The sequence below is a fragment of the Centruroides vittatus genome, unplaced genomic scaffold (assembly GCF_030686945.1).
Source record: "Centruroides vittatus isolate TY-2023 unplaced genomic scaffold, ASM3068694v2 contig_596, whole genome shotgun sequence".
In the NCBI taxonomy this organism is placed as follows: Eukaryota; Metazoa; Arthropoda; class Arachnida; order Scorpiones; family Buthidae; genus Centruroides; species Centruroides vittatus.
This window is the reverse complement of record NW_027122360.1, coordinates 1,117,252-1,132,686: the sequence shown is the minus strand read 5'-3', so window position 1 is coordinate 1,132,686 and position 15,435 is coordinate 1,117,252. Positions and strand designations below refer to the sequence as shown.

The window sequence follows — 15,435 nt, the reverse complement described above, 5'->3', positions numbered from 1 at the left end:
ATTTAAAATTTATAAGCAGTTAGTGGAAGTCTTGTGCTTCGAGAATATCAAAAGGATCAAAGAGAGAAGAGTAGAGAAAACTTCTTTCTCCTTTCCTGTTTCATATCCTTTCTATTTCTCTATTCTACTTATTTTCTTTCGAATTGAAATTATCTGAAAATAGGAAAGATACTTTAAGATTTAGAGAATTGTCAAAGTCCAAGGCCCATTGAGGATTTCTTTTTTCCGAGCTTGTCAAAAACTCGAACTTATCGTAAAATAGGACCTTTTTTGTATCCAGATTTTTCACTTACTGAACTAAAATTGCTGATTTTTTATCCGAAAATATATTATAATTAGCTTTTTTTTATTAAATCTGATTTATCAAGGTGGCAATTTTTAATAATTTATAAAAGATTGTAAAGATTTATACTTTAAAAAATGTATCCAAGATCAATATATATATATATATATATATACACACAAGTAGTAGAAATTTTTAAAGAATGTTTTAATTGCAATGATTTGAATTTTTCCATGCAACATTTGTAAGATTTATAATGTAAGAAATTTGTATATGAATTTAAAGTTGTAAAAATAATTTATAAGGATTAATATCTGTAAGACTGCAAATCCATTACAAATGCAAGATTTGAAATTTTTTACGTTAGATCGAGCAATGCTCGAATTGCTTGGTTCTTGGAAAATTGGAGAGATGGAATTGGAGTAGAGGAGGAAGAAGTGAGTTTATGGCAGGAGGAGGAAAGTGAGAAGCTGTTAGAAAGTCTCAGAAAGAAAAATACGTGTAGGTTCCTGACCAATGGTGGCAGAGAATGCAACACCTAAGAACAAGCAAAGCCAGAACAACAATAATCCCGAAATTCAAAGATAATACAAAGGTCATGCCACCAGGCAAGAAAGTATACCAGATGCCCAAAGTGACCATGTCTAAAGCTGGTTACGGGACTCCGGGGAGAGTGAAGACTGGAGAATATAGTAATGGAACAGTGTACCAAATCTGAAAAAGTGACAAAATTGTCGAAGGATAATTAAAGATCGCGTAGAAAAATTATGTGAATTTTGGGAATAGACGTCAAGTACAATTATAACAGATGCATTTTTATAAATCTGTAAAAATTTGTAATTAAAATTTTTTTCAATTTGTAAGAATTTCAAGTTTTTAAAATTTGTAAAGTATAACGTAAAAAAAGTGAAATCCTTCCTCCTCACAAATTGTTAACTTTTAACATTTTTTTTTCATTTTATTTTTATTATAGAACATCAGTTTTATATATTATAATTCAATTTAACAACAATTCGCCGTAATGGAAGCGAAATTTAAGGCTTAAAAGAGCAATTTCTTCTCGGTTACGCGTAACAAAACGTTTTTTTTTTTCTTTCTCAAAAGTAATTACCAGAAAACTATGGATCACATACATTTAATGCGGTGATAAACGGATGTGGGAAATGATGTTAATCTGAAAATATTTCTGCAACATGAATTTAATTTAATGCCCTAGTCGTTCTACTATAAACAAGTAATAAAAGAAGCTAACATGTCCTTCATAATGGTCCAAGATAGAGGATTGTTATACTTTTATACAATTTTAATGTCGCAAGTCTTAAAAATACAATTTCTAAAAGAGTTTTGATTGATAAGGTAAGGGGCTCCAAGATAAAATATTGTAAAAAATAGCTTAAAGATTGTAAGAAACACCTTTTGGTTACAAAAGAAATAATGTATATAAAAATCCTTTGTATGGTCTATCGATATATCCAAAAATGTTCATGTGCAAGTAGGTTATTTAAAATCCATGGCAGCAGGAAACTTGTCACTTTTTATAGATGAGACAAAGGGAAAAAAGATCACGAATACTTACAAAGTCGAGTGACAGTTCACAATTAGCATACATTTACAATAGGAAGAAGTAAAGCTAACTACTTTCATGTTATCGGAATAGAACATGAAAATGTTTTCGTTTCTAATAATTACCTAATTAATTTTATTCTATTCTATTCTAATATAATTCTAATTTCATAATTATTTTTCTTTAAATTTTAATTATAAAACTGTATACATTTAATCATTAGAATCGAAAATTGTGCCAATTTTTAATGAGTTTCATCAAAAATCGTATTAATTTTAATGATGTTTAAGCTTATGAATTAGATGTTTTAAAAATATAAATTATTCTATAAATAATTTATAAATATAAATAAATAATCTATAAATTAAATAAAATTGCTATTACATCCTTAATTATTACATTTACTTAATAACTTAATTACTTAAAACATTTATAATTTTTAATATTAAAACAGTTTTTTTCAACCTTTAAAATGGTATTTACATTATTACTATTATTATTAATTTTTATTCATTAACTCTTTAAAAACTAAAATTAAAAATTATATTCAAATTTTTTTTTCTATAAATTTAAATAAGAATTAAATTTTTGAATATTTAAAATACTTTTACTTTAAAATTTAGAATGTTAAATAATTTATAAATCAATTTAAAAATATAAAATCAAATTTCACATTAAAGAGCAATGTGAAAGATGAAGAAGGATAAAAGGTTCGTCTTTAATGATGTTGCTTTAATTAAAAATAAAGCAATATAACTAAAGAAGCAATACTTTCACATGATTTTTTTCCATTAAAGAGGTAATATCTTTACTTTTTTTGGCTAAAGAAGACATATCTTTACAAATCGCTTCTTTAGCAAAACAATATGTAAAGATTAAGCAATGAAGATTGAAGTAATGTCATTAAAGAAAAAGTATCTAAAAATATTGCTTCATCAATGATTGATTCAATTGATAAATAATTAATTTAACGATTGTTTTAATCATTAAAAAAGCAATAGCTTTTATTTATAGCTTCTTTAATGATTGAAAATTGGGCAATATCTTTAAATATCGCATATAAAAGAAGAGGTATCATTAACTATTGCTTATCTAAAATATTTATTTAACTATTCCCAAATAATAGATTTATATATATGTATATATTTTAAAGCAAATTGTTTTTTTCTTTATTAACTTACTTTTCGAGCAAATAATTAAACATTTGGGTATAAAAATTTGGATAATTTCTTTATAAAAAAAAAAATGCGTTAACAGTTTAATTAATAATATTCTAATTTTAAATTATTCTTTTAAGTTTAAAATAATTTTTAAAGATTATTTATAAATAATAATTATTACAAAAATGTTTATAAACTTTAAATAAATTATTTTATTATAATTTTTTATAATTTAAACTGAAAGATAAACGTAAAGGATACTTTTTAAAAATATCAACTTTTTAATTTTAAAAATAACTTTTATATACGCCTTTCCCCAATTAACTTCGTGCGATAAACGTCTTAAATAATTTAAAATTTCATTTAAAAAAGAATAATAAAATTATTTCATTTATTTAATTAAAAAAAAATCTAAAATTGAAACGGGCGAGAAGAGTATGAAAATAAAATCAAACGGAAATAACAATGGAAGGAAATTGTTCCAATTAAGAAATTTCCAGTTTTAACTCTTTGACTAGTCCCAAATAATTTACACCTTTCCACTCATAAGGTAGCAGATGGCCGATCTTATTACCCATTTGACTTTATTTTATTATATTATTTTATTTTTTTATTTTCCCGAATTTAAACGTTACTTTCCTTTCTTTAGATGAAGCATTTCGATAAATCACTATAGCCATTTGCTTTTTGGATTCTTTCTAAATGGTCTTTAGGAAAGTTAATTTCCTTAATGCTAGCTTTTTGAAAGTTTGTTACGGGTTTTTGCTCCTTGATATACTCCAAACCTATTGCTACTCCGTGTTTATGTTGGCAATATTGTCAAAATGTTACCGTCTTTCCATTGATATTCACTATTCTTTTTGACTAAATTGCATTATTCTATACGTGTTTACTGGCCATTAATTTCGTAAACGTGCTAGAACCGCTGCTATTCGTTACCGTATTCTAGATTTAATGAGATATTCTAGACAAGAATTGTGAGCTCGAATACTTTCAAACCGTTCGTTTTCTAGAAGTATACTCATTTTAATAAAATTGCTCCCCCTAATAATTTATTTAAAAGTCATTTTGTTCTTTGTTCCGCTCGATAGAAATACGAAACTTTGAGATATTTTTTAAAGGAATAAGTGAGGAATTTTTCTAAGTTTTTAAGAAATCTTGCGATGTATGAATATTCCCCATTGGTTAAACTATCTGGTGTGGTGTTTACATCACATATTCGAGATTTACGCCGCGTAAATCTCGTAAAGTGAGCGAAAAGAAACGGGATTTGGATCCCGTGTTAAGGTAGTTACGCGAGTGTATCGATGTATTCTGTGTTTTGTAGACCTATAACCAACTATAAAAGTCTTACGTACGTCTCATTATACTTTTTACAGCATGATATTGTTTCTTCTGTATAGAATGATACGATAACTTTCGTTACAGATAACAAAAGTTTATACGAGAATTGAGTTTGTTAACCCCCAAAAAATTTACAAAACATTGGGCACTACTCAGTTTGGCCCTCGGAAAAGGGTTGAAGAGATAGTGTAATAGAAGATAGTGTAATAACTGAGAAGAGTATGGGTGTAGAAACATAAGATAAAATAACAGTTTCATAAAGGCATACTTCTATGCTACCGATGTGTTTATGTATAATTACCGACCAACGATAATAGTGTAAGCAAGTGTTACATGAAAACTACATTATTCTCTCACTTTAACAAGTTCTTTAAGTAAGAGCTTGCCATAGAATAATGTGATCAAATACCCAAAATTACCCTGTCTAGATTGGCTACACATATTCCAGGGAAGGTAAGACGTAGTTCTATTTCTGACTATGTATGCACAGCTCTATTCTCGAGCCTTTAGAATTTTTATGCGTAGCTCAAGAATAAAACCATCATTTAAGCAAATATATAAAAAAAAATTCTTCAAAAAGTAGTTTTATTATATTTTGACGACTGTAGAAAAGTACAGTCAAAACATTTTCTAGATTTCTTTTAAAAAATGTGTTCTTAAGAAGCATTGAAAATGTTTTAAACAATTACTAGACGATTTATACGTTCATACGTTTTTTAAAATAACTAAAAAACGGTTTAACGAAGATAAACAATTTTTACAACATAAATTCATTACTTTCATATGGAACTACTTACGAAATTTCAAAACAATTTAAAACCGGAAACGGAAGTTATTAAGATTTTTATCAGGCTGAAGCATATTCTACAGGAGAGCAACGTAGTTCATTTTCAAAATATAATCACCAGAAAAACTACACCAAATTTTTAATTTAATTTAAAAAGTTTTTGTAATTTTTTTAAAAGAGATATTTTTCAAATAAATTTGTATAATGTATATCTTTCAAATGATGTCACAGTTCATTACTTTAATCGCAATTCTTCTTTTCATTTTGTAATAATAAATTACTAGAGTTATTAGTAAATTTATATCATGCGGATTCTGTTACAACTCATTTGTCATTTACGATTTACTTTTATACAAATGAGCAACAATTTTCAAATAAAAAAGTAACGCTCTGTTGAATTTCTTTACTTCTTTTTCTGTTCTTAACCATAACTGAGTAAATAAAAATAATAAAATAGATTTTATTACCCAATAAGATTATCTCTTACAAACTCTTTCATTACATCTTATTTGTAGTTTAATATCATTGCTTTTTTTTAAAAAAAATCATTCAAATTACGTTTTATTGCGTGTATTTTAATGTGATTTCTCGGAGTTTTATTATACAGTAAATATACATCTATATTTTTTAATGTGATCGTTATTTTACACTGTTTTCAAGAAGTAAAAATTACAACTAAACCAAAATTGCCGCTATTTATCTTTGTTTTTATTCTTGTAAAAGTCGACCCTTCATTGTAAAATCTCGATTTTTTTAACAATAAAACGTGACCAGTTTCACCAGTCTCTAACATCAATTTTTTCCCATTTCTTCTTAGTTTACAGCATTGTAATTTTGTTCTTGATTTTTTTTTATTGTTTTAACTCTTTATTCTCATTTATTTCAAATATCGAGAGTTAAAATTTTACCAATTATCATTGACTTTAGTACGTAAATGCTTATTGGTTAACTTCAAACTCTAACTCTTGATTCCTAGTCGTGAATACTGACATAAGAGTGCTTTTTTAATTATACTCACATTGGGTTAGGCCAGGCTCACAATCAAATAGCGGGGGACCAGGGCCAGATATATCCGAAACGGACTCAAATTCGATGCTCCAGAACGGTAGGCTGATACCTTAACTACAACGGCCGTGGTTCCTCTTTATTTTGAACATCAATCTGTTAAATTCTTTTAGTTCTCACCTTTTTCTCATTTTTTAAACGTAATACTTCTGATTTTGTCTTATTTTTTTTCAACATTAAATTTGAAAGAAATTGTAGATCTTTAAAATTTCACTGTCGTCCGTCTATCTGTCTTTTCTCAATATTGAGAACGGAGTTAGGAAGATGAAAGTCGTGACAAGATGTGGAAACCTTAGGGACAAGAGACCCTGATTAACTATATAAGAACTTCGAGTCTGAACAGAAAATTACGTGATTTCAATTCAAAACTTTTCCCCTGAAAGCAGTTAATAAATGACCAGCATGACTCTATTGTTAAAGGAAAAGTATGATGTACAGGGGCAAGCCACTACTTATTTGAGGTGAAGAGCATATATTTTAAATTAAATTAATTAAAAATATGATTATTACTTCTTGGTTTTCGACGTCAGTTTTTTTTTCAAATCTTGATTTTCATTTTTTACTTTTCAGCATTAATTTTTTATTTGTTTTAATTTGTATATCCATCTTTCATCACTAATTTTCAAATTCTCGTTTTACACTGTAGCTCGGCAACTCCTGTTTTTTAACATCAACATCCAACTTTTCTTGTTTTTAATATTAACACTTTGATTTTCGATATTGATTCTTCGACTTTGATTTTTCAACATCGATTTTTAACATTTTCCGATTTTTCTGCATTGTTTTAAACATTAGCTCTTAAATGCTCAAAAATTTAATATTATACACTTTTTCTAACATTAGATCAATTAAATCGCACTCTTACTACAAATAATAATAACTGTAGAAACTTTTAAATGATGTTAAACGATTTGTTTGTGTGTCTGTCTGTATAAATTAAAATTAAATAAATTAACAATGTAGCAAATTAAGATTGGTTGTAAATTAATAAATCTGTTTTTCTAGTATTACGGAAAGTGTAAAATTACAACAAATGAAATTTAACATCTGTAGCTAAGAGTCATTAGAGTTGTTCAGTTGGGAATTATTAAGGATATCGCTAATTAAAACTATAAAATACACTCGAAACTGCTAATTACTTGAAGAATTTCAGCTTTCACATAAGAAATATTTGATATTTTCTTTGAAAAAAAAATTCGATTTTTTACGTTTCCGGGAAAGTATGGCAATCGGTCAAAAAGTCAACCCTCAAGATTTCTACATTTTTAGACTCAGAGGATGCTGAAACATCGAAAAATGCAAAAACAATTCGTTCCCCCCTATTTGTATGGTTGCTTGTATGTGGGGGCACGATTTTGTTCACCCAATTTGAAGTTTAATTTAATAACACTGCCTTTTTTCGAAAATTTCTTAAATTTTGCAGGGAGATTTATGTATTAGAGGCATTGCATTGATGCTATTAAACTTTGGTGGTTAGAGGTCGAGGGGATGGAAAGATAGAGGGGGTCACGTGTATCTCGATATAATGAACATTTAACTCGTTATTAGCATCTATAATTCTTTATAGAACTTTTCTCTGCCTTCAAAATGAAGTTTTTTGTCATTTTATAATAATTAATAATATAAAAGTTATTTTTAATAAAATCTTATAACTCACACAGAATTTTAACTCGTTCCGGGAAAGTTAAGCAACTCATTGCTAGATTGTTTTTTGTACTGTATTTTTAATAATAGATTATTACTTAAACTGGAAAATTTTACGTATAAATGCACTTTATACTTGTTTCATCGTACATACGTCAAATCCTTAATAATACTTTCAAAATAATTAATTTGCATAAAATTCTAATCAAAATATATTTTTATATATCATTAATTTTAAAAATTTTGTATGATTTTTACTGTATGTAAATACTACTATGTAAATAAATGAAATTTGTTTTTTTTAATAAATTTAATATTAAAGTTAAAAATCCTGTCTGTTCTTTCTTAATCTCGAGAACGGAATTAGATAGATGAAAGTCGAGACCAGATATGGAAAGCATAGGGTTCGAGACCCCCATTAACTGTATACGAACTTTCGATCTAGGCAGGAAATCACGTGATTTTAATTTAAAATTTCTCCAGAAAAGACTTACATAGATGACCGGAGGGACTCTGTTGTTATCAGAAAAAGTATGATATATAGGGGCAAGACACTAGTAATTTTTAAATCTCGGTAAACAGAGTTTTTTCACTCGTATATTAATAAAAGGAATGACTTTACGATACTAACTAAACTTTAAAAAGTGGTGAAGGACTAAATAAATAAGTTTATAAAATATTTAATCAACAAATATATATATTTAATTCATAACAAGATATTTAACAAAATCCAATTATTAACAGGAAATTACAACTATTAAACTCCCGATCATCCTTAGTTAATTATTAAAAGTTGGAGTTGATTCACTTTGATGTAAAGTCTAACTGACATCGAATAATACAAATAAGATTAATGAGTTATAAATTTCCAACTTGATGAGATTAATTACAAACTATTCTACTTTCGATTATCATGCTTTAAATTACTTTTGTGAGTTATCAAATTAATTAAAAGTAATTTTTATAACTTATTATAACAAAATGTTTAAAGAGTATCGTCATCTCCTCGTTTACCTTTATGCGTTTTTTTTATTATTATTATTCGCTTCCATTATAAAAATCCTTTTAAGATTCTTTGAAACTCGATAAAATTATCATTTAATCTCCTATTTTTCCACAATTATAAAGTAAATAATCCACTGCGTCATTTAATAATAAACGTAGAAGTTATTATTGGCTTATGAGTCCTGAAATTGTTTATGAGTCTATTAATATCTGTAAGGTAACTTAAGACATCGTTAAGACAATGACCGTCTCTTGTACTTTATGTCTAGTTTTAATTAGTTTTTTTATAAATCATTTCTGTTTCTTATAAAAATACAATTTTTAATAACTATTTTCCTTACAAAAGTTTCCAAATATACTTTAAAATATCAAAAAGTGACCATTCGAGTGGTTAGACAATTGCGAGTTTAAAGTCGATTTTTACTTGTAAATTTGGCTACAACTTTCAAATTGAAGACATAAATTTGTGTCTGTTCGTGTGTCTATCTTGTCTTCAGTCTCGAGAATGGTTTTAGATAGATGAATGTCGAGACGAGTTTAGTGCAGAGGCTATAATTAACTATATACTAGCGTTACTTCAATTCAAAAATTTTCTCCAGTTAGATAAATTACTAGCATTATTGACTGTATTGTTGATAGAAAAAGTATGACGTACAATCAGTCAAAATTGACCCCACTCAAGATTTCTACATTTTCGGACTCATGGGACCTTGAAACGTCGAGAAGTACCGAAAAAGTTGGGCTTTTTTTTTTTCTATGTGTGGATGGAGACACGATTTTGTTCACCCACTTCAAAGCTTAATAATTCCTGTGCTTATTGTCGAAAATTTCTGAAATTTGGCAAAGTATTTTTTTTAAAAAGTGGCATTGATGCTAATAAATTTTGGTGGTTAAAGGTCGAAGGGGTGGGAAGATAGAAGGGTCACGTTTCATATCTCGAATGGCTACAACGTTTCATATCGAACATAAATGAAGATTTTAATCGTTATTCGCATTTACAATTGTTTTATGATACGCGTCTTTATCCTCAAAATTAAGGTCTTTGGCATTTTATAATAATTAAGAATATAAAAACTTTTGAAATAAAATATAATAATAGATGGCTCCCACACACAATTTTAAATTTTTTTGCCGGTAAAGTTATGCAACTCTGTCCTGGATTTTTAAAAAATTAAAATGTAGTTTAAAATTGCAGCCCTTTTTTTGTTTCAAATACAAAACTAAACAATTCTTTACATCTATTTCGTTAATTTCGTGGATTGTTTGTATTTTTTGTTTTGTTTTATGATTTATTAACGTGTTATTTATAATTTAAAAATATTAAAAAAAAATTATAACTCGACAGCATAAAATAAATATAAACAGGAGCAAGAATTATTTTTATATTTCTTATATTTTATTATTTTTGTAAGAAAATAAAAATTGTTTTTTCTAAATTTAATTAAATAAAAATTTGTAATTATATATATATATATACACACACTACAAATATTGTTTATAGTAACTTATAATTTTTTACGGCAATTTTAAGTACAATACACGTAAGATACATTATGGCGATAAAAAATAAATATTTTAAAAGGTGTTTTAAATTATTAAAAGCAAGCATGGAAATTAAATTATTTCCTTTTTATCTTGCTCTTTTGTTTATTTTAAAACTTTTAAAAAAAAGGCATTACAAATGCACTTTTTTTACATTCTCATCATCCATAGACGTCCGGGAAGAAATTATAAACGTTACAAATGTAGAAAAGTGTATCCATTAGTAGTAGCTAGAAGAAGAAACAAAATATCGAGAAAACATTTTCATATTTTAAAATTACATTTTCATTTTTATGCATCATTAGGAACGAGATAAGAAGATAAGTGCGGCTGTCTACGTTAATGCAAGTCTCCAGAGAGCCTTAGAAGAAGCGGGATGTCCTCCTGGTGATGCTCCACATTCCATACAACCGACTGGAGAGATTTATTTTAATGGAAAAGGTACAACTATCTCCATCTAAAAATACCTAAATACTATGGTATAATAAAGATTTTTGCACTTAATTAACTTAATGGGGGTGTATAGATCACCGATGATGCTTCCTCTGTTGTTTATTTACCATGATTTATTGTATGACTACTTACCGCTTTTGCCACTATAAGTGGTCATTTTCTTAGTTGCAAGTGTTTTACTTGATCGAGATTTAGTTTTATTACTGTGACAAATTTTAACAGCCGTACAAAATTATCACCCCTTTTTTTTTATATTCTGCCCTTAAATTTTGCTTCCAAAATTATTTTTGATTTATATTTTTCATTTTATCCTTATGTGTTTATCTCAACTTTTTTAAAATACTGTAATAGGAGAAATTCATATTTTAATTGGGAAGAAGGTATATTTTATTTGTTAAAAATAATTCCATGGTGCCGTATATTGTAAACAATTTAATATTAATTTTGAACGTAAATTTTTAAAATTTCATTTTTCGATTTTTGCATTTAATGTTTACATTTTGTTTTAGTTAATGTAAAATTGAATAAAAAGTATATTTTATTGGAAAATATATATATATATCTTTAATATTTATACGTTAAAACAGTCGAGTAATCGAGTAGTTTTATATAAATTTTTAACTTTACTTTTTAAAACTAAATTTTTTTGAGATAAACTTTTATTTTTATGTTTTTAGATAAAACGAAAATTGAAACTGAAAGCTAATTTTTTTTTACTTTTCTTATCTAAAAAAGTACAGATTTCAGTTTCAACAGATAAAATATAACTTAAAATTTGTCTGTTTCAAAAAAAAAGACAATTATTTTTTCTATAAAAACTTAAATAAAAGACAACGTTATCTCTAAAAAGATAAATTTTCCTGTAAATGACAATTATTAATAATAAAAAATAACAAAGATTTTTAAATGTACAAACCGATATACGACCGTCTACTTGATAAAAACATTATCTCACCTTTAAAAAATATATTAATTTAATTTAATTCTTTCATTTATCAAATCCGAAAAGGAATGAGTTTGATAAGAGAGAATTAGATTTTTTAATTTAATTTATTTTTAAAATATTATCTATATTTATTTTACAGGTACACTCACATATATAATTATTAATAAAACTTTGATATTTTTTTCACGTTTTTCTAATAAAAATAACAATAAAATATACTTGTATAATGAGAAATTAAATTACTTTTGATGCAATTTACAAAATGGAATCTTATGTTTTTACCCCCAAAAAATATTTATATAACGCATTTTCATAAAATTATATAAAATGTATATTTTTTATTTTCAAAACATTTTAAGAAATTTAAATTTAATAAAAAAAACTGTTATTAGAAATAAATAATTTAAAGTTAATAAATTAGTTTTATTAATTGTTATAAAAATATAAATGCATTTTTTTAAAAACACAATTTAAAATGCAAAATTATACTAATTTAACTCAATTAAAACACTTAATTTTATTTTATAAATCAAACGAATATTTTTATTTTTAAATATAAATATTTATAATTTTTATTTATTGGCATCTTTTTACATTTTTCATATATATATATATGAAGTATAATGATTTATGAAGCGATTTATATATTTTTAAAATATATTTTATATATATATCCAATTTTAATGCAACACTTTTTTTATATATCTGCATATTATATATATATATATATATATATATATATATGTATATATATAAAGGAAAAAAGTGATAGATGTATTTTTGGCAAAATAACACAACTAGAATTACTAAAATGGTAAAGGGTGCAAGAAAAAGGAAGAAGATAAAAAAATAAAAATAAAGAAAAAATAAGGAATTAGAATATTGGTTGAATGCACTTGGAATGTATGTGCACAGTGGAAAGAAGCAATGATTGAGAGGTTCAGGAAAGCATGAAGACAATGAGATATGCCGAATAGTTTCCACTTTTAACACCTTAAGAAGATAAACAGAAGTTCAAAGAAAACTTTTTTGCACATTTTTGCGGATGAATTTTTATATTGGATATAGAAAATTTAATTTTTTTCCTCTCTTTTAAAGTAAAGAATAAAACATTATATCGAATTTTCAATAGTGGTTAGAAAAAAGAATTTGTATTTATGCTACAAAGTCTTAAGAAGATGGATGTATACTTTAAGAAAAATACACGCAAAATCTTTTTTTTTTTATTTTTATTATAAAAATTGTAGAAGCTGTACAATTTCTTTTGGAATTTTGATAACATTTATTAATGCATCAAGTATTTGATGCCATTTTGAAAATGTTTAGAATATATTTCTTTGAATCAAACAGTAAGAAAGCTTTTAAACTAAAAAGAAATAATTTTTACTTTTATTTTAACAATAAGTTTCAATAATTTGAAGATATTTTACTTATAACAACACGTTTTTATTTATTTTTACAATAAAATTTGCTTTCCATAAATAAATCTTTTCCACCTTACGCTTGGATCAAATTGGAAAATATAATTTTATACAGTTATTAAATTGAAAATATTTGAGTTTAAAACGTGTTAAACAATAAAATAAAATGATTATTAAAATAAAATATATACATAAATGTCTATCCAATTTACTTTTCAGACCAGCAAATGTTTATCAGAGCTCTGGAGGATTTAACATCGGCTCTAAAAGAATTGAGAAAAAACATGGATTTGCAGGTATTCACTTTCTTTTTATAAATTTAAACATTTAAATATTTATTTGATAGAATTTTATTGGACTTCCATTCAAACTATTCGTTATATGGCATCCAATACGTGTCTAGCATCATAAATACGGTTTAAAGTAAATTTCACTTCATTTGGATATTATCTTTCTAAGAAAAGGTAATGACTTTTTTCTACAAAAAAGAAACGCTGCATATGTTAAATAAATTGAAAAAGGAATTTAAATAAAAATTGAGTTTTTGATTATTTAAAATTCAAAAGATATTCCCTTATTTATATTTAATTTTTTTCAAAATAATTTCAGAATATATTCGACTGTTCTTAATGAATTAACGATTTCGATTAAATTTTAGATAAGAGAGACGAAATATTTAAGAGAAACCCTTGAGAGGTGCGAAATGTGTAGAAGTAAGTAAATTTTATTTTAAATTATTTTCAATAAATAATTCTGTTTTACAAAGTACGTTGTATTTTTGGCCTATTTTTTGGTAATTTGACTTATAAATTCTCACTGATATCCGTCTATCTGTCTGTCCTTTCTTAATCTCGAGAATGAAATTAGATAGATGAAAATTGAGACCAGAAATGGAGATCAGGAGGATAGGAAGATCCTGTTAACTATATTCGAATTTCCGGTCTGAATCAAAAATACGTTATTTCGATTCAAAATTTTCTCCAAAAAGGAGTTCGATAGATGACCAGCACGACTATACTGTTATCGGGAAAAGTATCATGTACAGGGGCAAGACACCACCGAAATCGAGAGCATATATTTTAGATTAAATTAATTAAAAATTGCTGACCGGAATTGTGACGACCTTACAATAATTTTTGCTCGTTTATTTTTTCATTTTCTATTGCATTTTATTCAATAGAATAATTGGCATTTACGCTTTAAATTTCAAATAAATTTATTACATTTTATGCTATAAAAACTTATAATAAATTATATATTTATATAGTTTATTTTTATATGTAATTAAAACTTTACGTTCTATCAAAATGGCTTCTTTCTCAATTATTTATTTTTTGACTCGGTTATCAATCTTCTTTATCAGATTATTTTACTCCAAAGAGGATAAAAACGAAGTTAATAATTAATTAATGTTATTATGTATAATAAAAAAATAACATTAATTAATTATTAATTTTATTTTTACTTCAAATTTATAAATATAATTTTTTTTTCTTGCATAAAATATCTTGTAAAATCATTAAGAATCTTAATATGGAAGCTATCATAAATTTTCATTATTTACAAAAATTTGATTTGGGATTTGCTAAATGTTTTATTTATTTATCTTAAGTTAAACATTAAACACTTTAACTTAATAAACACTGCAATGACTTTTTAATCCTTTCATAAATTGTATAACATTAAAAAAAATAAATTAAATGACATGTAATTAATTTAAATTAAAAAAATAAATAAAATGCATTTCGTTAATAAAATTTTAAAGAAATGTTTTAAATATATAAAAAGTTAACTAATTTTAAACTGAATTTTTAAAGCAATGAAAATAAACAATAGTCAGTTTAATTCTCTTCCTTTTAATAAATAATTTTAATAAAATGAAATATAAATAAATAATTTATTTTGTAATAAAACGTAAAAAGATATTACTATTTTTGTACAAACTGAGCAATTCATTTTTGTTTTTAAAAATAATAATTTTAAGTAATTTTATATTTTTTTAAAAAGTCATTTTAATTTTTAAAATATGTAATTTTTTAAATTTCATTCAAAGAAACAACTCAATAATTACGACTTAAATGAATATTTTTTTTAACAATTTACTTTTTGTGACGTTTGTAAATTTAATTTTTTTAAACAAACTTTTTATTTCTGACATTTTAAGAAATCACTTTAAATTTTTATTTAATTAAATAATTTTTATTCTAAAAATTAGTAAAAA

At 25.1% G+C, this 15,435-nt stretch overlaps 1 protein-coding gene across 1 annotated transcript in view; it reads left to right on the top strand.

Annotated features, from left to right (window-relative positions):
* The window catches only part of LOC136979223 (cartilage oligomeric matrix protein-like), a 100,919-nt gene that overhangs the window by 62,870 nt on the left and 22,614 nt on the right, over positions 1 to 15,435 (top strand). Inside the window, 3 exon segments of the mRNA XM_067275169.1 lie at positions 10,700 to 10,835; positions 13,434 to 13,510; positions 13,873 to 13,927. Coding sequence (XP_067131270.1) covers positions 10,700 to 10,835; positions 13,434 to 13,510; positions 13,873 to 13,927 — 268 coding nt within the window.